The sequence below is a fragment of the Strongylocentrotus purpuratus genome, unplaced genomic scaffold (assembly GCF_000002235.5).
Source record: "Strongylocentrotus purpuratus isolate Spur 01 unplaced genomic scaffold, Spur_5.0 spur5_scaffold_16, whole genome shotgun sequence".
NCBI lineage: Eukaryota > Metazoa > Echinodermata > Echinoidea > Camarodonta > Strongylocentrotidae > Strongylocentrotus > Strongylocentrotus purpuratus.
Window position 1 is genome coordinate 254,488 of NW_022145601.1, and position 26,711 is coordinate 281,198.

The window sequence follows — 26,711 nt, forward strand, 5'->3', positions numbered from 1 at the left end:
CTTGTTCTTAGAGGTGGGGGCGAGTGGGTGCGGGAAGGAAGTGGGGTTCATTTATAAACTGAAGACTATCGCTAAATAATCTCATGTAAAATTTTGATGTACAGTTTGGCATATTATGGCATATAGAAATATATTGAGGGGTCAGTGACACAAAGACATAACTATTTTGAGAAAAAGTGGTTTATGTGTCACTGAGCACTTGGACCTTAAGGAGTTAAGTCTATGTTTCACTAGCCATTGACTTCAATGGGGTGTTGGGTGGAGTTAAGTCTTTGTGTTTCCTGGAAAGCCCACATTTTTCTGAACATTTTGATATCAAATACTCCTTTTGGCAAAATATGGAGTTACATCTTTGTGTCACTGAACCCTTGATATGTTGTATATTTATTTAGATTTTCAATTTCAGTAATGGTAAAGTGTAATGGATGTTTTTATCAATTTGTCTATATACCAGGGTCAGCAGGTTAGCGTAGCATCTGATGATCTTCGGCTGTGCAATGTGAAACCTCTAGATGAGATAGATAGAAGATTCTGCTTTGAAATAGTCTCCCCTGGCAAGTAAGTCACCATCCTTCTTTCTTTCACTTTCCAACTCTGTTAATGTCACTAAAGTTAATCTTGAGTATTAAATGGGAATCTATTTTGAGATATATTTTGAGTTTCATACCAGAGAGTTTGTTGTTTTTAGTCCAGCAAAACATAATCGTAACTTAAACAAGTAACATGAACTTGCTGGAAACCACATGTAGTGAAAAACACAACTCACATTTACACCAGTCCTACAAAATCTTAATTCATGTTTTTCTGAATGTGTTGCTTTACTTTCTGATGTTTCATCGGTTATTACTAATCTGCTACTTGTTTAAAGTTTCTTTCAAAAGCTGTGGACATGCATCACTATTTTCTAGTTTGAGGATTTGTTGTAAAAGTGTTTGATTCTATGTGATTTTATGTTTTATTATTGTCAGACCTCAATACATGTTCCTCAAACACTTCAATCCAATTTGTGTCAATGTTTGCATGTGTAAGCGGGGAGGGGGATTATGTTTGTCGTCCTCAAACTTGCAGGTAATAAGATTTGTCTTCTTCTTTTTGTTGTACTTTAGAACTACAGTGCTTCAAGCAGACAATGATAACATCCGTCATGCTTGGGTTCAAGCTTTACAAGCAGGTATTAACTCAGCTTTCAACAGTCCTGTAACTAAGTCACCACCTGTTGCCTTGGATGGCGAGGTAAGACTCTAATCTGTACCATTCTTCCTGTAGCACACTGTTTTTAATCCAGAGTTGGGCTTTGGAAGCCTCTGAAGATGCATACATGGGAGATATTGTTTTACATGGCTTAGCCCATAATTGATGCTTTCCCAATGTGCGCTTTATTATCATGCATAATCATGTACAGTTGCATTTAGCAAGGAGTCTGAAAACCTTTTGATAGGTTTTGGCGGTCCTACTTGAAGGACAATGTACACAAGCATTTTAAATCAGTTTCAATTTTGTTTTTGTTTTTGTTTTCAAATTATATTCAGCGTCCTTGTCTCTTATAAACAAAAAAAAAAAAAAAAAAAAAAAAAAAAAATCAGTTTTGATATCCATACCATCTACTGATTTGCCACCACCCCCCTCACTATTTTTCTGAGACAGGTGGTTTTATGTTTCAGAGCTGATATCATAGCTATTCAATATTCAAGATTCAAGATTATTTTATTGGTCCATGCATGCAAACATTACATAGAAATTTGCTTCCAATGGCTTTTTTGACAGTGAAAATACAGTGAAAATACAAATGGATAGAAAATACAATATAACATTTATCAATAGAAAACGATGTACATAACTATGGATGATTAAATAGATGGATCCAAGGTAATGGGTTAGAGTTAGGTAGGGTTGGTTATATCAATTTAATTTTCATGTTTTTGTTTTGATTGTCTGATCTACTAGGATGTGAGCAATGTGAACAATGCATCACCATCTACCACTAGCCAGCTCATCAGTGAATCGAAGAAAGATGGAGTCAAAGCTGAGATCATGGCAATGCCAGGCAATGAGAAATGCTGCGACTGCAAAGCTGACAGTATGATACCTTGTCAATTATTTCTTATTTCTAGACATCTAAGTTTTTTAAAACTATTTGTTGAAACTCACATGTAGCTCCATAAATTCTTTTAATGTTACTTTTAATTATTGATTTATAAAAGATTCTAATTAAAAAATTGGTCTCATCTGTTTAGTTCACTTTTATTCACTTTCATCTTTCCACGAAATGAAAGACTTGAATAGTAATAAATCTCTTCCTTGGCTTTTGTCTTTATTCAGTGGTTTTTAAGTCATCTTTTAAAAATATTTGATTTGTATTTGATTTCATTTCATTGGTGGGGGGGGGGGGGTGGTAAGTTGCATCCAGATATATACAATTTCACTTTTACTCTTCCTCTTAGTTTCCCACAAGTCCATATTAAATTTCTTTCTTGATGTTTTTCCTGCACAGATCCTAAGTGGGCAAGCATTAACCTTGGTATCACATTGTGTATTGAATGTTCTGGTGTCCATCGTAGTCTGGGTGTCCACATCTCAAAGGTCAGGTCACTGCTGCTTGACCAATGGGAACCAGAAACGTATCAGGTAAGATCTTCAGAGTCAATAAGAATAATAATAATGATAATACTTTGTTCTTTTATAGCGAATTTCATGTCTATTGACATTTCAATGCGCTTTGCAATATACATATATAAAAGGTTCCTCACATTCTATTATATGAATTGAGAATCATTGAGACATGTTCATAAATATGGAACAAATAAAACTTGAACTTGAACAAAAAGTATAACAAGATCATAAAAGGAAACAGAAACATATATAGAAAACAATGAAGTTCTTACAAAAAGAAAAATTACAAAATTACTTATCCTTTAGTACTATTGATATGCTAATTTGAAGAAAAAAGGAGTTTCAAAATTAAATATGAATGTTTCAGTATTGGATATACAATGTCATGAGTTTGGGAGAGAATTCTCAGATCTCTGAGATGTGTCTAACTTTTGTTTTTAAGTGGCCCAAAATTTTTGAAGCGTGCGTGCAGCGCTTTGTAACTGCAAGGAAAAGGCACTATATCAAAAATCTTTTTGATTGGATTGGATTGGAAATAATTTGATAAAATAAGGAATGAAGGAATTAATCAATAGATCAATCAATCAATAGATAGATGGATGGATGAATGAAACAGCCTATGAACTAAAGAAAGAACAAACCAATCACCAACAGGTGAACTAAACAATTATGGAATAAAGTGAAGAAATTTTAAATTAAAGCCCCACTGTCCTACTTGTAGCTACTTGCTCCCTCTATATAGAAAACTTACCCAATCGGTGCCTGTTGGTCCCCAATGATCCTCTTTTTCTTATGTTAGTTGAGAGCTGAGATAATGAGATAGCCACCTGTCAGTGACCTTGCTGTGTGGTCTTATCCCTTCTGGCCCAGTAGTGTTGACGGTCTTTAATACCATGCTGATCAATTATATTTTGCATGTTGTATGTTATGTCAATCAGGTAATGTTGAAGCTTGGGAACACAATAATGAACAGGATCTATGAAGCTGATCTGAGTGATCTGTCTCTGGTTCATCCATCCCCAGGATGCAATAGGTGAGTCTTATCAGTGTTCATAAACACAGAACAGGCCTGGGGGTGTTTCACAAAGATCCTAAATCAAACTTAACTCTAAGTTGGACTTAACTATAGCAGACCTTCCGTGCCACTGTTTGCTCTTACCATTTACTGGCATTGATCTCTAAAGGGACGTATAAATCGTGGTCACAAATCTACAGAATTTACATTTTTCGATAGTTTATTATTGTAGAAAAAAAAAAATTATCTTAAGATCATAATTGAGAGACCAATGGTGAGAGCAACTAGTGGCATGAACGGCCTGCCATAGTCAAGTTCAACTGAAAGACGATCTTAGTCTTTGTGAAACACTCCCCTGGACTGGTTGTGAAATTCAAAATACCATTTTTTCTAGTATGCTTTCATTGTAGCTTACCTCTTTGGAGCCATTGGTAAAAAAAAATTTAAATTTTGTTTATATGTTAACACACATCACATTCACAGCATTTTTGAAAATATTCATAAATATTGTCTTTGTCATGATAGGAATATATTAACTGTAGAATTATATTGCCCTCATTTGTAGACAATCCTAATATGCTTCTGTAAGTCCAATAAGTTTGCAACCCCTCAAAAGTAGAGCCTGCCGATATTGTCATAATGGTGTACCGGTATATATATATATATTCTGTCTAGATTTTCCACATGTATCTTTTATGCTACTTGAAGGTCAAAATCAAGTGAAGATGTCCCACAAATGCTGCCATGATAAACAATATCACTGTCTTCTTTTCTCTCTTCTTAGTAATGTTCGGGAGAGTTGGATCAAAGCCAAATATGCCCAGCACCAGTTCCTTGCCAAGAGATTGACCAAGCCTGTCGGGAAGAGAAGAAGAAGAAGAGCAGGGAAGACACCAAGCCAGAGCCATCTTGCATCAGCTGATCAGATGTCACTCGGAAGCAGGAGCAGTGATGGTGCATTGGGGGATGATGAAGAGAGTGGAGATGTTCGGAATGGCATCGGAAAAGGTATATAATAATAATAATAGTTCAGTTCTTTTATAGCCCATAATACCTCATGAGATAACATCTCTATGCGCTTCCAAAGAGATTTGGAAATTATTACCCTTACTAGCTTTAGCTCCGGCAGCAGTTATCAGTGCACAGTGCATTTCAAGGAATAATCCTACCAGGTACCCATTTACCTCACAGTCTCTAAAGACAGGTCGGACTGTATTTAAATACATCTAAACATTGCTAGGCTCTAACTTCAAAATTACAACAACCTAATTTCATGCATGTACTAAGTTCAATTTAGTATTCTGAAATTTTGAATTGGTAATTGATACAAAACTGCACATTCATTTTAGTTTAATCTTTCACACTTTTGACTGTCACATCTTGGTTCATTGATATCTATGACATCATATATCGGTGGAGGCGCGATAGCTCAGTTGGTAGAGCAGTGGTCTCGTAATCCGGTGACCCGGGTTCGAAACCAAGTCGATGCGCTAGTGCCCTTTGGTAAGGCATTAACCCTCAATACCAGGTCCCTCGTAGAAGACCTAAAGCCGTCGGCCGTCTGGTTGCTTACTCTAACAAGCATTATGCTTTCTTAGCAGTCAGGTAAAATAACCACCACCACAATATATAAAAATAGTTTCAAGCAATGTGGATATAATTTGTATTTCATATGGGTCCCTGATAAGAATGTATTAATTGTAAATTAAAAACATGCACAACCCGTGTTATAGTCCTGGATACATGATTATATTCCATTTAGTATTGATGTAAGCTGAAATGTTTGATTGTTTTCTCCAGTAGGTGTGTCAAGTGACAGTGGAGGCAGCATAGACAAGATACCACCCGATACACATGACGAAGAAGGTAAGAATGATTGACAGAAGGAAGGATAGAATGATGAAATGATATGCAGAAGGAAAAGGCTGTCATGTACTGCCACACTGTTAGTTGTGAATAAAAATGGAGGTGGGGGTCTAACGGAACAACAACTGCTTTGAGTATTAGAGGTGCAGGAAAGGTTTATTGAAATAATCATCTTGTTGTGATACAACAACAATAAAACACTGAAAATAATATTAAAATTAGGATACTGGCTGACTCTGAGACATCTGAACATATTTTCTGCATCCAGACACTTTGAAGGCCTCATTCATTTAGTTCCAAATGTTATAATACTCTTTGGAAGAACCTTAGAATCAAAGGAGAATGAAAAGAAGATGTCATGAAGAGAAATGTATATCTTGAGCAAACATTCATTTTCAATTTTAAACTCCCTCAGGTCAGGTAAATGGGTACCTGTAGGGAAGAAATGGGAAGTAAATACTTGAGTTTGAGTCCCCTGGCTACTCGACTGATGGCGAGGTATTGATGTAGCTGAATCGTTCAGTGGAGTGTGACGTCATATTAGCCAAGTTGTCAAGGTTGCTGATTCCAAACAATTTTGTGCTAAACAATGGCGTGGTGATCACACCAGTGCCAAACACTGAAATTGTTCTGCTACAGCCCGTTGCTTGAATGATGTCACAGTGAACCTCATGCCAAGCTCTGTTGTTGGAACCAGTAACCGAAACGACGAGCGAATATAACGTTAGCATTTCGGTACTCTGTATTCCTTCACACAACATTCAAGGTTTAACATGAATTTACCTGTTTTCATTTGATTGTTATTTTGCATGCAGTTGGATTAGGGAGACGAATGTATATTTCATCCTTTTTTTCTTTTTTGTTAGCATGACATTAAAGACAATAACATTTAACGTTTAACTGTTCATTGTTTATGTAGGTCTTGTTACTAGTGACAGCTCAGAAGGAGAATTAGAAGTACCTACATCACCTTCATTAGGGGACCCTATCACAGCACAGGAACTACTCTATCTGGTAAGTCAGACCTGCTACACATTCCTCGAATATACACCAAAGCTGGCGACAATGCTTTCCATGCATGTGCTCCTTGACTCTGGAATGAGCTTCCGCGTTTTATTCGATTATCACCTTGCTGGATGTCTTCTGAAAATGTCTGAAAACTCTCCTCTTTGACCATGATCATCAACTTCTTTGATACGTTTTATGTAAAGCGCTGTGAAACAACAGTTAGTTTGTGGCTTACACCCAGTAAATAAGATTGATTGATTCTGTAATTGAAAAAAAAATCTTGGAACCAGCGGGATTTGAACCTGCCATCTACTGCTACACATTCCTCAAACATACACCAAAGCTGGTGACAATGCTTTCCATGCATGTGCTCCTCATAGTTTAAACTATTGAAATTTCTCCCAGGAAGCATTATATTTATAAAAAACAGTTAGTTTGTAAGAGCGCAATAGAAATGACTTTATTGTATTGTATTTTATAGCGTTCATTCAAGAATTGACTTACTTGACTTAAGCCGTCCACACCATCACTGGGGTGTATGATGGCTTCTGTTTCACTATGGCTTGCCACACCTTCCTGTCTTCTGTTAGCCTAGTGGCTTTAGTCAGGGAGTCAATTTGTCTGTTTTTGCAGTCCGCCGTGATGCAGTCTGTCCATCTCTTAGCTGGTCTTCCCCTTGGGCGTTTGCCATGCACATTTCCGTTGAGAAGGATGTGGGGGTATCTTTTTAAATTCATTCGGTTGATATGTCCAAAGTATCTCAGTCTTTTTGTGGCAACCCTGTCGGTGATGGTTTCTTCCATATTCAGTTGTGTTCGTATGTGTGTGTTTCTTAGCCTGTCAAATCTGGTCACACCCATGATTCTCCTGAGGCATGCCATCTCAAAAGTGTGAAGTCTATTTTCATCGACCTTTTTTAATGTCCATGTTTCTGCACCATATAACAGAATAGACAACACCAGGACTTTGTACAGTTCTACCTTTGTTGAGCAGCGTATATCTTTTGATGCCCAGATTTTCTTGAGTGCTTGGAATGCTCCTATTGCCTTCCCAATGCGGTGCTTTACCTCTTCCGAGCAGGATCCTGTCTGGCTTATTGTTCCTCCCAGGTACGTGAACTTATCTACTTGTTTTAGCAGTTCTCCTCCAACGTTTATATTCAATAGTTGAGGCTGTTTGCTTATGGCTTGTACTTCTGTTTTGGTAATGTTTATTTTCAGTCCAAAGTTTGAGCTGTTCTGATGTACTAGGTCAACTAATGTTTGGAGGTCTCTGTCATTATCAGCTATAAGGACTATGTCATCAGCAAATCGTAGGTTGTTGATCAGCTGTCCCTGTACTCTTACGCCGATCTTTGTGTCGTGTATTGCGTAAAGCATCACAGCTTCGAGTAAGATGTTAAAAAGTTGTGGGGACAGGGCACATCCTTGGCGTACCCCAACTGTGGTTTTAAACCAGTCGGTCAGTTCACTATTCACTCTGACTGCACTGTTTGATTGTTGGTAGAGTGCTTGAAGTAGGTGTATGTATTTTGATGAATATCCAAAGAAGTTCATTGCTTTCCACAGCCCTTCCTGCCAGACTGAGTCAAATGCCTTTTCGTAATCGATGAAGCAGCATAGGAGACTTTGATTTCTTTCAAGGCGCTTTTTCCATTATTTGTCTGAGGGTGAACAATTGATCCATAGTGGAACGTCCTGGTCGGAATCCAGCTTGTGCTTCGGACAGCACTTCTTCTGTTTTCTTCATGATCCTTTGTTGGAGGATAATGCTGAACACTTTCCCTGCATGGCTTAGCAGGCTAATACCTCTGTAGTTTCCACAGTTGAGTTTGTCTTTTTTCTTGTAGATTGGTGTTATTATGGCTTTTCCCCAGTCAGCCGGAAAAGTTTCTTCCCGCCATATTTTGTTGCACAATTTGTGGAGTATGGTGATTCCTGTTGACCCAGCAGCTTTGAGTTCCTCTCCTGTGATGCTGTCAAATCCAGGTGCTTTCTCTTCTGCGAGTTTTCGTACAGCAAATTCTACTTCATCTCGCAGAATGTCTGGAACCGGGTCGAGGCTGGCCATCTGTGGTATGTTAGTAGCTTCTCCATTTGTTTGGTTCTGGTGATTGTACAGTTCCTCAAAGCTTTCTTTCCATCTCTCTTTAACATCTTTCATCTCGGTAAGGATTTCTCCATCTTTGCTTTTCACTGCCTGCATTCTGATGCTACATTTCTTAGTGATTTGTTTGATTGTTGTGTAGACTACAAGAATGTAGGCCATGAAACCAGATGATTATTTTCTACTGTGCATTAGACAGAATGATAACACACAGCTGTGACGGCCATATTGGCCTGTGTCATGTTCATGTAGATGGATGTAATGACATGCGCATTGTTGGCTGGCACATATATACCTGATAGCATGATATGAACTCCTTCCTGTACATGACTGTTGTTATTTGATTGGTTACTTTGGTTTGGTTTCACATCTCATTTCATTATACCTAGGTACATAACAATTTGATATTTATAGGGAGGGAGGTCTGCGGATCATAGTTATTAGGGTAACTTTTTCCATACCCCGGCAGCTTCACTGGATGTCCCTGCTATTGAAATATTTTATGTATGTTTTTCTATTGATTTTGTCTCCATTCACAGTTATTTTGTTGTATTTATGTGACTTGATTTGCCAAATAAAATGATAATAATAATAATATTTACCAATTCTAATATTGCTTTGTTTTTCTTGTGTGACCAGGGAGCATGTAATAACAGTGAGCAGGTGATGATGAATGCTATAGCACATTCAGCTGATATCAACCAACCTGATCCTAATGATGAAATGAGGACTGCATTACACAAAGCTGTATCATTGGTTAGTCTAGTCATTTACTCATTCATTCATTCTATCATCCAATTATTCTTTCTTTCAATCTTTCTTCCATCCATATATTCTTTCTTTCATCCATTTATCCTTTTATCCATTCTTTCTGCATTCACTCTCCTTTGTACAAGGTGGCAATTCTTTATTAATGAATATTGCTTTTCTGAGGGCCCTGTATAATTAGCAACGATATTATAAAATACAAAGCTCAATATATATCAGTTTAATTTCATGAACTATCAGTAAATGGTGATTGTTGTGTTTTGTAGTATACATGTATATCTTGTCAATCACATATCAAAGGTGCTATGATTTATTATGTCTTTATATCGCCCATTTCAGTTCTTTTTTGGAAAGTTTTCACATTCAAAGATGTTATTTTTTTTGTACATTGGGTGGTTTTGGTCCAAGTTGTAAAATCTTTTTTTTCCTGCTTCATTACAGGGAAATTTAACTTCAGTAGAATGCTTGCTACTGAATGGTGCCAAAGTGAATTTACCTGATGCAAACGGAAGGACAATACTGCATTTATCTACCATGCTGGGAAATACAGGGTAAGAGAGAGAGAAGAAAAAAAAAAGAAGAGGAAAAGAGAGAGAGAGAGATGCAGAGAGAGAGAGAGAGAGAGAGAGATGAAGAGAGAAAGAGAGAGAGAGAGAGAGAGAGAGAGGGGGAGGGGGAGGAACAGAGAGGGGGATTGGGAGAGTGAGAGATAGGGACTGAGAGAGAGGGGGATTGAGAGAGTGAGAGATAGGGACTGAGAGAGAGGGGGATTGAGAGAGATGGAGTGACAGACAGAGACAGATAGTGGCAAAGAGAAAGGAGCAAAGAAAGGGATTGAGAGAGAGTATTAGGGGGGGGGCAGACCATGCCAGCTTAACAAAATATTTGATAATGACATTTAGTTTGGGGAACTTATGTTTATTTTGCTTACAATTGAAGTAATACCAGATGTACTCTAGTAAAATAGCACATTGATGTTACCATAACTAGATGGGTAATTCCTTGTAAATGTACCATGACATTTGTTATACCTAATTGCTTTCTTTAGAACCATTTTGTTTTTCATTTCAACCTGTAATTTTCATAGCTTTTATAATGTCTAACATTGACTGTTTTGATTCTGTTTCAGGCTGGTTTGTTTGTGTTTGAAGAGAAATGCAGATCAGAAGGCCAAAGATAGTGAGGGGCAGGTAAATGCATTCTTCAGCGTTTATATTATCAATAGAATATAAAAAATGGGATATTGTAAAACCACCAATTTTCCCTAATTTGGTTAGTAATTGAGATTTGTCATACTGCAAGTTGTTTGAATGACATGTGCAACACTGTGTGTCATTTGAAGTTGTGTGAATTTAAATGCTAACAAAAATAGTGATCTTTCTTCTGTTGCCCTTCTGTTTTCAATATTCATACTATTGACCTTTAAATAGTGTTATAGGTGGTTTGAATCTCTCAAAATGTTAAACGTATTTCAATTTCATTTATTGTTCAACCATCAATATATATATACAATCAAAATAAGTTACATCAAGGTTTAGAATAATGCAATGATGGTTTGGTGACCCCGGAGAAAGCAGAGCTTATAAAAAGGGGCCACCAATACATAAAAAGATCAACATTAATTATACTAAAAAATATCAACATCGAACATTAATATAAAAAAGAAAAAAAAAGAAGAGAAGTACACTTCTGCAGCAGCAACAAAAAACTGTATCTACATGTATAAGAGGGCAGTACAAATGAAAGCGAACAAGAATATCAAGAATATTTTATAAAGAAGTTAAGATTTCCCTGCTCAGCTTTTTAAATCTGGAAAGAGTTGAGCTGTTTCTGATATTGTTGGGGAGTTTGTTCCATAACTTAGGAAAATGAATTATAAATGAATTTGAGGCGACGGAAGAACGAACCTGAGGTAAGTGTATTAAATTAATTTGGCGAGTTTGGTAAGAATGAATTGAGGAATTCAAAACAAAGATATCGCTAAGGAGAGGAGGCAAGATTTTCGAATGAAATTTATACATAAACACAAGGGAATTCAAGGTTATCAGGTCCTTTAACGGTAATATATTTGATTGTGAAAATAAAGGTTTTGTATGACTATTGAAGGGAGCATTAAAGATAATTCGTATTGCTTTCTTTTGTAAAATGCATAATTTGTCTAAATGGGTTTTAAAGGTGTGACCCCAGACAGTATTACAGTAATTGAAATGAGGGAGTATAATGCTATTGTAAAGAGTCGTCAGAATAGACTGGGGCACAAAAAGTCTTAATTTAGAAAGAACACCAATAGATCTTGATATTTTTGTACAAATTGAGCTAAGATGTGGTTTCCAAGAAAGATATTCATTCAAAATTACACCTAAAAACTGCATATTATCGACCTTTTCTATGACATTTCCACCAATAATGAGGTTTGACAGATTTGACGGAACCCTCCTTCCTCTCGCACGAAAAATAATATACCTAGTTTTGTCAAAATTTAAAAACAATTTATTGCAATTATCATCTTTGGTCAAAGAGAATCTTTAAAATCTAAAATAGGGTCCCGGAATATGGATCAATAAATAATAACTTGATTAAATGATAAAGGTAGAAATTTTAGAATACCGGTATGTTTTTTTTTAGATTACAGCAAAGAAAAATTTGGGATTATTAAAATATATAAATATATATATGTGATGCCAATAAAATCAATTACCTATCAACGTATTTTTATTTTCTCAGAATCCTCTTCAGATTGCTATCACAACAACGAATGCAGACATTGTCACATTGTGAGTATACATCTGAATCATTCATTGTTTGCCCTGTAGAAGGGAATTCTTACTAGCTTTTATGCTTTGAATTTCTCTGGAGACTTTTCTTTACCAGGTAAAACATAATTTTCTCTTGTTGTTACTTCTACACAATCCCACCTGGTGAAATCCAAAACAAATCATTCAGAAGTGACTTTATGGGTCTAACAGAGTTGCCAACCATTACGGTATGTTTTTCCCGAAGTTATTCAGTTTTTTTTCTCAAAATTATGGTAGTACGTTTTTTCTTCATAATTTTTATATTTTTCTTCTTCTATTTATCACTTTTTCAAAAGAAAACTTCAATAGAGATTTATGAAGAGTAGGAATTTACAATTAGTAAACGAAAAAGAAAGAAGAAAAAAATTGAAAGGCGTAAATATTCCCAAAAAGAATGAAACGCTGATAATACAAAAAAAACTACCAACAGTACTTGTAAATAAACTGTAGTTCCTAATATGAAAAATAACAGCATTATAAATGTTCACTATTATTATTATCAAGAATGGAAATTCTGTATTGGAAGAGTGTTTGTTTTGTTTTGTTTTAATGAATTCCTTTTTTTTTTGCCATCATGGTTCTTTTTGCTTGCACAAGGTTGGCAGCTCTGGCCTAATTTTATGTCTTTATCATAGAGAGTATCAAAGATTCATTAAGTGTATGATTGACAAGGATGTTCTCTTTTCTTGTTCATCTTCAAGGCTTCGACTCTCCAAACTGAATGAAGAGATGAAAGATTCCGAGCTGGGAAACCCTAATGATGAAACCTTCCAAGATGTCTTCCAAGACTTCACAAACCTTGCCTCATATGACCCTCAGAAACTCAACCGAAACAGATCAAGCGATGATACAGTATAGTCATTACCTCAGATTATTAAAGACTCTATGAATTCCTGAGAATGAAGTTAAAGAACAAGACTCATTGAGTTATCACCTGGTCTATTGAGAATAAAATCAGGAACCAAAAGCCCTAGGTCTGCAGGAGCTACCTAGGAGCTTATTCTTACTCAAACACTCTCGTGAAATAATTGATTAATCAACTTGAGCAATAACATCTCTTAGTCCTAAATATTTTACTCATTACGGATGTAGTATTGAAAATGATATCGCTAGTGATATTCGTTTGCCTCACAATGTATGGTCAACAGAGGATCTAAAAGATCATGATGTTTCATGCGCCGCTGCAACACTTCGTCAGGTGATAAAATATAATGTAAGCAAGCGTGTATACATCTCTTAGTTTTGAAGTAATTATAATCTTTGCCAATAGACTCAAGCCATCATTCAGTGTAGCACACAGTCAGTATGCTTTCACCTTACTCCACCTGAGTTGAGATACCAAGAGGTTGGGCTAGTGGTTGACATATAATCATCACATTAGATCATGGATGTATGTTAGATAACAGTACCTTCATATAATTTCATCCCTGACACCCTGCTTTTAAAAATCCCTAGTGTAACTCGGCAATATCATGTACATGACACGTAAGCACCATTGTAAACATAGTATATGTAACCCAACAGCTCATAATAACTCACAATTTGTCACCAGAGCAAGTGGGAGAAGAGATGATTGCTCTCAATAGATGTTATTGGTAACTCTTAGAATGATATTACATTCAATTTGTTTTCAACAGAGTAGTTTCAGGTCTTGTATATCACTCAGAATTTGGGATTATATTTTAAAGCATGACTGTACTAGTTTGGCCAGGAGGGATTAGACCACCCAGCGTGGTCACTGACAGGTGGCTATCTCATCAACTCAGCTCTCAATTAACATAAGAAAAAAGAGGATCACGGGGGACCAATGGGCACCGCTTAGCCCTTACTGTACTTGGGGGGGGGGGGGCCTGAGAGACCCCCCCCTCGACATTTTCGGAGATTGCGCCGCAACCGCTCGGAATTTTGAATTGTCGTTTCATGACTTTTTTCCCTCAAGTCTTACGCACATTTTGATACCATTTTTGTCGAAATCGGATATACCTGTAAGGTGTTACATAACAATTAGTATGCGCATGTCATAAAAAAAGTGCTATAATTGCATATATTCATGTACAACCAGAAATGTGAATACAGGTCTAGATGTATTTCTTCCAAGTGGGAGCTATGAATTGATATCAAATTGCTTTTATATGTTTCTCAAAGTAACTTGGTGTATTTCAGAACAAAAGAATACATTAGAAATAAAACAATAGATATAATAAGAAATAAAAAACAATAAAATACATAAGAAAATAAATAGTTGAAAATCGCATCAAATTTGCATAAATTATCATTATTAATTACATCAAATAACTATATTTTGTTAGAAAAGAAGTTTCATATGAATGATGAGTTTCAACATTCAAAAAGTGGAGTCTGACAATTTATGTAATGATTTTAATTCCCTAAATATATTTCCAGATTTGATATTCATGAATGCGTATTCATAATTTATGCAAATTAACCTATGCATTTTCAAATATCATAAAAATAATGAAACCTCATGAATTTGAGATGAAGGAAACATTTATTCAATACATTTTCAAGATTCTTCACAAGTCTATGGACAAATATGTAGAGTTTTCTGTAAAATGCATAAAATTAGCATTTTGCATAATTAATTAGGCTATAACGACAAAAATTTGCATAATAGGAAAAAATTAATTATACGATCTTGTTCCTTACGTAAATATCTACAAACATGCAAATTTTCGCGGTCATCAGACATTCGACGGCCGAGATCATAGGGGGGGGGGGCCTCCCAGGCCCCCCCCCCCCCCCCCCAGTCAGAGAGTGCTCGAAATAGCCCAGTACAGTAAGGGTTAGGCATTGTTTTCTATATAGAGGGAGCAAGTAGCTACAAGTAGTACAGTGGGGCTTTAATGCGCAACCAACAGAAACTAATTCCATTGATTGAGTGTTCCATCACAATGCTCTAAGCACAGTAGTGCACATATCAAGCACTGTGCAGTGTCTTCCTGAGTGTAATACATGATCCTCCTATTTTTCAGTAGCACATAACTTATGTTTTACTGTCAAGTAATTTGAAATTTTACTGAGATAACAGAAGAAAGTGCCTCAGTAAGATATAAATCATAAGGGAAATATTTATTCTTGAAAACAAACATGCTGGTTTAACTTTTAATTTGTAGAACTTGTTTTTTCAGTGGATTTTGTCAAATACAGGTACACTCATGCTATAAATAAAATGAAATAAAAGAATTTAAAATAAATGAAAATGTGTCGAGGAAAAGAATCAAACCTATGACTTTGTATTTACAAGCTACGACTTAATTTGTAATCTCATGTTAGTGCTATATATACAAGAAAATGTACACTGAGTTCTCTGTTATAATGGAAAAGTACTATAATTATGTATGTCATACGTGCGCACTCCGATTCAGTGACTATTATGTAAATCACCTGTGCCAGTGTGCATTATACATTATCACATGTCTTGCCTTGATTCTTGGTTTCAATCTTAGTTTATTGAAGACTTCACTTCAATTCTACTATTTCTTATCTCTTTCTGTACAAATGTGATATTCAATACAATATATTTTGTACATTTTTGGTTATTTTATTTAAAGTAATCAGTAATTTAAGCAAAACATTAATGTAGAAACACAAGAAGCATTATAAACTGTAATGATTAGATTGAGAATTACACTATATCAATGCCATGTATTTTATAATGTTTCATTTGGAAGTATATACTTGTGTTCTTATGTCAGTAAGGAGCTATGTAATGATAAACTTGTATTTTTTTTTATAATGTCACAGAGAAGATTTATTAAATGTGTAGTGAAATTATGGATACAATGTTAAATATTTATTTGAAAATTGCTATGGCAGCAATAAGTGAACAATTTCTGTTCTAAATCGATGTCAACAATTCATGTATGGGTTCCTTTCATGTGAACAGTTTTTTTTCTAGTCATTCGATCTATTCGATGAATTTTGTCTGTCTCACACTTTTATACACTATTTATCAAATAAAATTATAAACGTAAAAATGTCATAGATAGGTGCCAAAATTGGTTTTGAACCACATTTGTGTAACTCCTTCACTAATTAGTTAAATAAGTTCTATTTTCAGAATTTATGTTTTTTTAATTTCCTTTTTTGATGAGTAGTGTACCTTGTGTAATATACATATGAGTACCACTTATACAAAAGTTGGTAGATTTGAAAATGTGATTAATGGCAAGACCTGTTGGTGAATCTCTCACATTTGTGTATCTTCTGGAAATCATTTGTTGACACAGACTTGAACTCTTCACTCTCATATTTGTTCAGTCCTAAACTCATGATCAATTTATGATCAGTTTATGATCATGACACTTGCCAAATGAAAGCACATTAGAGTTGCTTTCATAACATAAACTCATGAGATCTAAACTGAGTAGTATCAACATTTCAACACCTCATTTCAAGATGCATACATGTAGATTTTATTTTTTTCTTTAATTTGAAATATTAGTAATGTTTCAATGTAAGGTTATTTAAAAGGAACAAAGTGTTTACTTGTGTTCATTATACACCATGAAACCTTAAGAATAAATTGTGATGATTTAGACATGTGTTTGTATAATATTCATGAAAAGTTGATAAGGGCGATATTTAATAAGATGTAAATATTTCCTACATTTTTGATTGCTGAAAATGGCCCCTTCAAAAGCAGCTTTGTCATTTTGTTGGATTGGGTGTCAATTGATAAATATGGCAATAAAATTCTTGACATTATAATTGTTACCAGATGTGGTTTGTGTGTATTGTATTAGTAGGTGCGTTCGGGTTTTCCCTCTTTTCCTTCCTCTTTTTGTGATCTCGTCATGCCAACTATCTGTCAGGTGCTACCCTCCAAAGTTTATAGGTTAACACTTCTTCTTAAAGGGAAACACAGTATTTCAATTCTATTCCAACATATAATATTTAAGAACCAGGTTTACGATACATATACATGTATTGAAATATAATAGTAGATCTCAATCAGCCCAATGCCCATGCATCCTCAACTATCCCACGAGAAGTAATACCAACAACTGACCGACCCGATCTAGTTCTCTACTGGCCCAACGAAAAGAAACTGCTCATCTTTGAACTAACTGTCCCATTCGACCTTAATATTTCCAAGGCCCATGAGTATAAATGTAATAAATATGCCCCCCTGATTCATGACATTTCGGCCCGCAATTTTGATGTATCCCTTATAGCATTCGAAGTCGGGAGTCGCGGTCTACTAACTAACCACAACTTTCAGTCACTTAAATCACTAATCAAAATGGCTAACGCAAACGTAACCGCCAAAACCCTGTCAAATCAAATTTCAAAAATGGCTGTAGTGTCATCATTTTCAATCTTCCATGCAAGACAAGACCCAGCATGGACATTACCTCCACTCCTCCAATAACAGCCTATAGATGTGAAAAATACGTGTAGGAACCAGGAGGACACGAATATAACAGCTGAATGTTAGATATTGATATATACTGATATAATTATATAGTTTGAAGTCTATGACTGAATTGAAATTGGAAAGTATATTTTGTGTCAATTTTTATCAAATCAATTACTAAATAATGAAATTCGATGCTACAATTGTATTTGTCAACTACCAAAATATATACTTGGACATTAATTCTTTTAACAACAACAAACAAATCAGTGATTTTAAATTTAATCGAGTTTATCATCAATTGTAAACTATGAATAAACTATAAATGTAAACTATGCAATGTACCTTTTATAGCAACTCAAATGTGTGATTATTTAGAAGCAAATGACCAAAATTTTTACTACAAAATTCATGAGAACTCTTTAAATAATGATAAGTCAACTTTTATAACAAATGTGTGTATAATACGATACAGCTTATTCTCCGTGAGATGCAATCAAGAAATCTGTTGTAAATTCATTCTCTCCGTCTCTCTCCTTTGCTATGTCTCTCTTCCTCCCTTTTCCCACTTCATCCTCCTTCTCCGCTAAACTTTACCATTACGTTCTACATTACATAAATATTATTATATTCTTAGATTGAACGAACCCCATAATTAATTTTTCATATTATAACTGATACTTCTGACTGCTAATGATCTTAGAACAAGTATATATGTTTGTATGTATATGTTTACATGTTAGGCCCTGCCTGAGTAATGTCAACGTCCTGGGCCACGATTTTCACGTCTTTATAATATGTCTATTCACTATGTGAAGGAAAGATTCCTTGTTATCTTATTTTGTATTGTTATATTGTTACATTGTATATGCTTTTCTATGGAAATAAATACTACTTACCTTATATATATTGTTGAAAATATGCTAATAGAACTGAACTTCAAGAGAAAATGATATTTTCAGCTGTATTTGATGCACATTATCTATCTATATTGCTAATGAATAGAACTGCTCTTCCATTTTGTTTACTGTCGCATTTTAAGTACTTTACATATCATGATAACAATAGACCAATATCACGTATGTTCAGGGCTGCTGAGGGTTGAACCATACCAAATATGGCAGACCTGATTTTAGCCATTGTGTAATCTTCATTTGGTTCAATCAGAATTTATTTTCCATCATTACCTGATTTAGATATTACTTTTTAATCCATGGGGAAAAGTTTATATTCATTTCCCGTCTTATCATCGGCCTAATAATGCGTGATTGTACTTGTCTGTTTGCTATAAACGGTAATTGTACACTCTCCGGGGGAAAGGTTATGACGTATGGCAAATCTGAAGCCTTTCTCCAAGGAGATAAGGGTTAGTTAATGTGCAGAGAAAGAGCGAGAGAGAAACAGACCGAGACAGAGAGAGAGAGGAGAGAGAGAGAGAGACAGAGAGAAAGTGACACAGAGAGAGAAAGTGACAGAGAGAGGAAAGACAGAGAGAAGGGAGAGAGAGAGAGAGAGAGAGAGAGAGAGACAAAGAGAGGAGAGAGAAAAACAGAAAAACAGTGACAGAGAGAGAGACAGAGAGAAAGTGACTAGAGAGAGAAAGTGACAGAGAGAGGGGAGACAGAGAGAAGGGAGAGAGAGAGAGAGACAGAGACGGAGAGAAACAAAAAGAGGGAGAGACAGAGACAGAGACGGAGAGAAACAGAAAGAGGGAGAGGGAGAGAGAGAGAGAGAGACGGAGAGAAAGTGACAGAGAGAGGGGAGACATAGAGAAGGGAGAGAGACAGGGAGAGAGAGACAGAGAAAGAGGGAGAGAGAGAGAGACGGAGAGAAACAGAAAGGGCAGAGAGGGGGAAAGGGAGGAGTGAATCATTACTCAGTAGAGACCAGATCAGAGGTCAAAAGAAGACACCATGTTAAAGGCATTGTTTACCATTTAATGTTTCCAGTTTTACAAATCTGAAATGATACATGGCCCTATATGTTATCAGTGATATGGTATGGTATGATATTGAAGTCTTAAACAAAATTGTGCTTCAAAACGATCATGAAGTGCTTAAAAAAAGTAATACATTTTGGGTGGCCGGTTTTTAATAGACTCGTCTCCCCCAATAAAATGTAGTGTTATAAAAACCGTTGGGGAAACGGTTTATGAAATTTCGAATTGCAATCATACATACCTTGATAATCAAACATGCGATTAGCTTGTAAAAGTCATGGGATTCATTTCCGACCTAAAGCTTTATAATAATTATGATTGCAGCATGAGCTAATGATTATCCAGGATTTTGTTTAAAATGGCAGAGGCACGGATACCTAATACCTTTAAACAGACAATTAATGAAGCTTAGAGAAATTAATTAATGAAGGGGAAATTGACTAGTATATCGAATAATGCTCATATTCAAGTTTCTCAAAGCTCAGAACAGATCAACCAAAGAAATCCTTCGCTACACCTTATTTCATCTCATTTTTTTTCTTCAAGTGATGGACACGTTTTGTTGACAACATTATTATTTACATAAATGAATGTCAATGTTTAAGTTATTCTCAATACTCGGTAATTCTTTAGTTGTTTAGACGTTGGCTTCAAGTGAGAAAATCACCAGTTAATTTCCTTAGATGTTTGGCCATGTAATTCATCTTTGAAGACTCAGTTTTGTTAACCTATTTTCTTTCCTTACGGTGTTACACTTTTCTCTTTTTCTCTTCCCTTCTCTTTCTCACAAACTTAAGCTCACCATTTTACAAATTCCCTCTTTTTAGCCCATTATACAGGCCTGCTTATTCTTAACCCCCCCCCCCCCCACTCCCCCCCCCCCCCCCTCTCCCGAACTCGTATCTTTTACTCAACTTTTTCGGTTCCTTAACTTTCTCTTTTCATTTTCTCTTGATCTCTCTATCTATTCTGCTTGTCTTCTCTCGATCTTAACAATTTTTGTTTCCTGTGTTAAAGTATCTTAGAGTCTTTTTCTCTCTCTCTCTCTCTCTCTCTCTCTCTCTCTCTCTCTCTCTCTCTCTCTCTCTTCTCTCTCCCTCTCCCCTCTCTCTATCTCTCTTCCCCATACATGTATCTCGTCTCTCTTGTTCGTCGAATGAATCAATAATTAAGACAGAGATCATCTGCCCACAGCTGTTAGGTTGAGGGGGGCAAGAGAAAGGGGGATCGACCTCTTAGTGCAGTCAGGAAGTTTCCTGTTTTCTATCGCTTCAGTTTTCCCGTCATTGTTCATTCAGTCACTCAACATTGGCAACCCTCTGTCGTGATAAACTCTTAATCAACCGCCTCATTTCCAAAGACAACCGCGATTTAGCACTTCCTACCATTAAGGAATTAGATCAAAGGTTCTCGCCAACACTACAGTGTAAAACCTTAAGGCAAAAGTCCTATATCTGTTCGTTTAAAAAGCGATTTGACAAGTTCAATTACTTCATTTTTACAGGATTGTTGTGGAATTTACTCCAAAATGGAGAGTGACAGAGAAACTACAAGCGTCCCTCGCTCAAGGCAACAATCAGGGCTTCAACAGCCGACAATCTCTGTCACTGAAGACATTACTTCGAGTAGACCGACGAGCTATCTTTCATATCGGTTCCCTAGTGGTCGACCACTGTCTAACTGTAGCATCGAGAGCGTCGGCTCCTTCGTCTGTTCAGAAGCGTCATCATGGTTATCCACTGATTACGACGATGATCCTCTATTGCATGCAGTTCATCGCTTGTCCATGTCGTCTTGTTCTTCTTGGACCGTGAGCGAACTCGGTGATGATCCAGGAATAGAAGGTCAATACGAAGCCGACGATGACGAGGATTGTCCAGTTGGTGAGACGGATCAGTTAATCGAGGATTCACTGCTCGCATTGGCTTATCTTAACGGCGGCGGAGATGATACCGATAGTGCGATGTCGTGTCAGACAATGACCGGTTCAGACTCGGCCGATGGTGCAAGCAGTGATTCAATGATATCAACTTCTGCTGCCCAGGAAAATACCAAGGATATTACTGTAAATACGTTGAGACAGGATCGACAAAGTAGGCTCATTGAAGATTGCGACATCGACTTCAAAGTGAAGCTCGACATCACAATCGATGACGCTCGAGTCGCTCAGGCATTATTAATGCAACAGGAGTCAACACTCGTTGCTATGTCAGAAGCTCGAATCCTCCGAATTCCTTTTCTCGATGAAAATATGACGACGCCGATGACGACTACAACGCCATTGAAAAGGTTACTTTCGAAGCAGCTTTGTGGTCTCACGAGCTCAAAGACCCTTAACCGTCTTGGGAAGTTACCTGATGTTACTGCTGTAACAAGGTCAATGTCGACTCGTAAGCAAGTCGCACATCTCAACTTCTGGGAGAGGATGACCTCGAATGCTTTGAGTGAAGACAAAATGAAACGGAGATCAATGCTTTATTAAGAGTATCATTGGACTACTGTACTTGAAAAAAGAGTATCTTTTCATGTTTCACCGGCAGACCGTTTTGTATCAGTTATTATGTTTAACAGAATATTATCATTTCCTTTCTTCTTTTAGGTTCATTATCCTCTCGCTTTTTTCATTATTGTAACTTTTATTGACCAATTGCTTCGATATATTTTCATGTTCGTTGACAAATCATGGTACGATTCTATGTTTTATTTCCCAGAAGGGTGAGGAATAAAGGGCGATGAGAGTGTTTATACGAAATATATTTGCTATTGAGATATGTACATGATCTATACAGTGCGTCCCAGAAAAAACGATACCGAGAATTATCGATGTTTTATCATAACTTAGTCACATTTATAATTAATAAATGACACATATTTGGAAAGCTTAGATCCTCCTCTTTCATTTGATGCAAATCATATGATGCATATTCCACGCAAGAGTGATAGAAATGAATTTGAAGAGAGGAAACCAAAAAGTCATTTGGCGGACGGTATCTGAATTTCAAGGAGAAAATCACATTTTTAGAAAGTTGAGGTTCTGCCCTTTCATATGACACCTCAATCAGGAAAAATAAGCAAGGAATTACAAAGTTCCGTTTGCTAAAAGTAGTGCTTGCATTTCCATAATTTTATCAAACGAATTCGTTTTCACTGGGTGCCTGCCATAACAACATGCAGAATTGACAACAGACTTAACTCCGTTTCGTTGACAATCAGCCATGCATGAAGTCTTTCGTCTACGGCTGATTGTCAACGAAATGGAGTTAAGTCTTTTGTCAACTCTGTTTGTTGCTACGGCAGGCACCCAGTGAAAACGAATTCGTTCGATAAAATTAAAATTTTATCAATCGACAAAGGATTTTGACATATACAACCTGTATAGACAAAATGTCAATTCATGAATAACGATTTACATTCCATTACGTGAAACATAAAGGCATTAATGTAACTTAAGGACGTTTTATAAACATCATGTGTAGAAGAGTTATAATGTTAAACTCGTTATGTATATATATTATTCACTTATTTTCTGTATACATTTCCTTGAAGAGTGAGAAGAATAGGACCGTTTTACGATGTTTACCTTCAAGTTATTTAACTGGTTAAGTAGTGAATTCTCTCATTCCCAAAGGCTTGATGGAGAAACCAATAGGTTCCAGTCAGCAATAATTGGTTCAATTTTCATTTTAAATTACTAAATAAAGTTACGTAGTGACGTTTGTATATATTTGCAAACCATTTTAAATAACGTCACCCATAACATTCCTAATAATTGATGTATGATACAAATAATGTGCCTGTCTTTACGGCGAACCTTGAATGCTGTATTTTGAAGCCTTCGTCGAATATCCCATTAATCTTTGCCAAATGTATAATTGTAGTTGTATAGATTAAGGTTATTAACAATTAATCCGGTTTTTAATTTGAAGAATGTGTAGAGGTCGTTCTATAAATAATAATTGAAGGTTTTGTAGCGGTTAACATAATTATACAATTGTGGTTCGTCTCAACTTTCCTTTCCCGTAAAAACTTGATTGATATCTTAGAAAACTTTGTTTAAAGGTCTAATTGAACTTGAAGTATATGTGTTCTTTAACAAAGTTAATGTCGGTTTAACAATCTGAACTAAAGTATTTCTGTTTATCCATCATTCATCACATGACAATAATCATATTCTATTATTTTTCTGGCGTAAGATGGTCTCAATTAAGTGATTGATCCAAAATAAAGAAGGATGCATAGAGGCGAGCTATCTAAAAAAAAAAAAAAAAATGATATAGTACAACCTCACTGTGTGAGTGTTGATCACAGCCAGAAATAGATAAACACCATCATGTACATGGATTTTATAAAGGTGTTATTTTTGTATTTTTAATTCTACGATTGATCTTTACGTAGATAATCTGAGTTGTGTTATTTTTATATGAAATTGCACCAAAGCACATTCACTTATTTTACTCCATGTCAAGATTATTTTAACTTTGAAATATTTAAGCACTCGGTCTGTAAATGATCGTGGCATTTTGGAAAGAAACGAACACCAAAACAATAACAAACAATGAAACAGCTAGATGTCTTGGAATTTATGTAATATCTATACAATCCTCCAAAACATAACCATTATGATATCATAATATCAGTTTCTGGTTCTCTCTGTCCTAAAATTGCTTCTGTGACATACATGTAGATATCTTGTTCAACCAAATAAACACATATACTGCAATTTAATCGGTATCTCATTTACGTTGATGGAATGTAATGAGAGTTTACACAATTGTTGCTTGTGTGCTCAACACATTGTCAATTTAAGCACATCATACAAACACATCAAACTGAATATACCACAGTGCATAAAATTACAATTTGCAGAACTTTTCTTTTGTGTGGATAAGTTTAATTTGAATAAATCATCTACAACATCCAATCTTACGTAAAACTCTGGCTTTTTTAGAGGTTCCTGTTAATTTTTATATCATTGCAATAGATCTTTATTGTTCTTTTTTGTGTCGATGTTTGCTGTTGTTGTTGCCTTTATGTCATTTCGTTTTAAACGTGTCTGCTATAGATTTATTTGTTGATAGTATGGTGCATCTACCGTGATTGCAATACCCTGAATCCGATGACCGGGGTAATAATATACTTATCTGTAAAGCGCTTTGTGAGGGCCTCCGGTCCTGAAAAGCGCTATATAAGAATGAGCAATTATTATTATTATTATTAATATAATTGCAGGGCCCTCAGAGAGAACAGTATGAATACTGATGAGGTTACCCTGGGTAAACAAGACATATTATTATTATTATTATTATTATTATTATTATTATTATTATTATTATTATTATTATTATTACATATTTAAGCAAGATTGTTTTGTTATTCATAAACGTGATCAAAATTGTTTCATGATAGTCTGATGTTTTTATTGTATAATGAAAAATAAAAACTTTACTTTTTATAAAAAAAAACATTACCGGTAATAATTGTTTATCATTGTGAAGTGAAGGTAAGTTGTCAAAGTTGACAATCCTATATCAATGACAGAGAGACACGGGGGTGGCGGGGGGGGGGGATGTATTTAAGATACAATTAGGTCGTATAAGGACTTAAATAAGTAAAACAATGAAACAATAAACACATTATGTAAAACTATTACTATTTTTCTCAATGCCCGTGGTTGGTTTGGCTGTGACATGTTGTGCTCGTCCATGATATCTCTTATAGTCTAATCTCTTGACGAGACAAATATTCTCGTCAATCAAACACGTATGAATCATCCATTATGCACTGGAATCTAACCTTGTAGAATATGTCTGTACTATGGAGAGGATTAGAGTGATTCATGTCTTGTGAGGTATTTAGTGTGCTGGGTGTACCAAAATATGTAATCACAAAATGGTGCCTCTTTCCAGAGTTAAAGATCAGGGAGGGGATATTGAATTGTGAATTACATTTAGACGAGGGTTTGGAGGCCTAACAACTTTTGTAATCGACTTTTGTAATCTAATATCAGATTGTGGCCATTTCACTTGGATTAGTGTCATCTAATAGAAAACACTTGTCTTTAAACAAACTGTATATTTAAATGGTCACCTATACTATTCGGCATGTTTAAAAAAAGATGTAGATTTATTTCAAGATGGAAGGTAATTTTTACAGGAGAGAAAACCACGATAGAATGTGTTGACGTAGTTCATAAATCCTTCAAAATATTATGGTTTTACGAACCATTTATAAAATAAAAATAATAATTATAAATAATAATAACGTTTTATTGACCCAGGGTAGCCACTTCAGTTATGAAACTGCTCTTCCAGCGGGCCCTGCATAACATAATATGTTACTACTACCCTTCTGCAATCGAATATGCTGAGCGCCTAGCTAGAAGACAGAAGGTCCTAATTGTTATAAATCTTTGGTATGACTCGGTCGGGGTTCGAACCCACGACCTCCCGTTCATGAGGCGGGCGCTCTAACCACTGAGCCACCATGCCCGGTCATTTATCAGGGTTTAAGGAAAACATTCCCTCTGCAACTTCCTCAAACGAATTTGCAGTTCTATTATCATATATCTGTCACAGGTGATCTAAAGAACTCAAGCTTAGTTCATCCCACATCCTATGGCCTTCTGTTTAAAACATTCATTTGTTGATGTGCACGATTCTATTCCTCAACCGAGAGCCCAGACTTAAGAAGAATATGATTCCAAAATTCATATGAATACACAGCTAGTGACGCAAAAGGAGAAAGCATAGTTGCTTTGCACGGCATGCCTTCAAAAATAGATTGGACAAAATTAAAGGAAGTTATCAATTTGGAGATGTTAAGGCAGATCTACGCTTGATATGTCTGTGGCTGAGAGGAATGTAACTGAACCTCAAAATAATGAATAAGGGAGTGGCCAAAAATGACCTAACGGGATCGGACAGTTACATAAATAATGTCATGTTAAGTCATTAAGCCATGACATTTTAATACGTATTTCTGTTTTTAAAAATATATAGTTTGACGAGTATGTTTGAATAAGATACGCTTGAAACAATCTTTGTATTTCCGACTTTTGTTCTGAGTCATGAACATGCACTTAACCTGTTTTAATCAGGGACCAATTCTTTAAAATTCCATTCCATTGCAACATCACATACTCATACGGGATATAAGTGTCCTTTAGCTTTAATAACACTATTTCATTTTCTCGGTCAATAATATTTTCACCTTCTCCTATTTTCA

At 35.7% G+C, this 26,711-nt stretch overlaps 1 protein-coding gene and 1 non-coding gene across 3 annotated transcripts in view; one reads left to right on the forward strand and one right to left on the reverse strand.

Moving 5' to 3' along the window:
• Positions 1 to 13,187, forward strand: part of LOC756047 (arf-GAP with coiled-coil, ANK repeat and PH domain-containing protein 2) — a 48,396-nt gene extending 35,209 nt beyond the window's left edge. The window contains exons 13-25 of one of the 2 annotated variants that reach the window (XM_030986492.1): positions 455 to 558; positions 1,107 to 1,233; positions 1,945 to 2,077; positions 2,492 to 2,625; positions 3,549 to 3,643; positions 4,410 to 4,633; positions 5,426 to 5,491; positions 6,411 to 6,505; positions 9,245 to 9,361; positions 9,815 to 9,924; positions 10,503 to 10,563; positions 12,098 to 12,147; positions 12,870 to 13,187. In XM_030986492.1, coding sequence (XP_030842352.1) covers positions 455 to 558; positions 1,107 to 1,233; positions 1,945 to 2,077; positions 2,492 to 2,625; positions 3,549 to 3,643; positions 4,410 to 4,633; positions 5,426 to 5,491; positions 6,411 to 6,505; positions 9,245 to 9,361; positions 9,815 to 9,924; positions 10,503 to 10,563; positions 12,098 to 12,147; positions 12,870 to 13,026 — 1,473 coding nt within the window. In that variant the 3' untranslated portion in view covers positions 13,027 to 13,187. The remainder of the gene's footprint in view (positions 1 to 454; positions 559 to 1,106; positions 1,234 to 1,944; positions 2,078 to 2,491; positions 2,626 to 3,548; positions 3,644 to 4,409; positions 4,634 to 5,425; positions 5,492 to 6,410; positions 6,506 to 9,244; positions 9,362 to 9,814; positions 9,925 to 10,502; positions 10,564 to 12,097; positions 12,148 to 12,869) is intronic. The other variant, XM_030986493.1, reaches the window with a different exon arrangement.
• A 12,715-nt stretch (positions 13,188 to 25,902) lies between these two features.
• TRNAM-CAU lies at positions 25,903 to 25,975 on the reverse strand. The gene has a single exon. It is a non-coding gene; the product is annotated as a tRNA-Met (tRNA).
• Between the last annotated feature and the right edge of the window lie 736 nt (positions 25,976 to 26,711).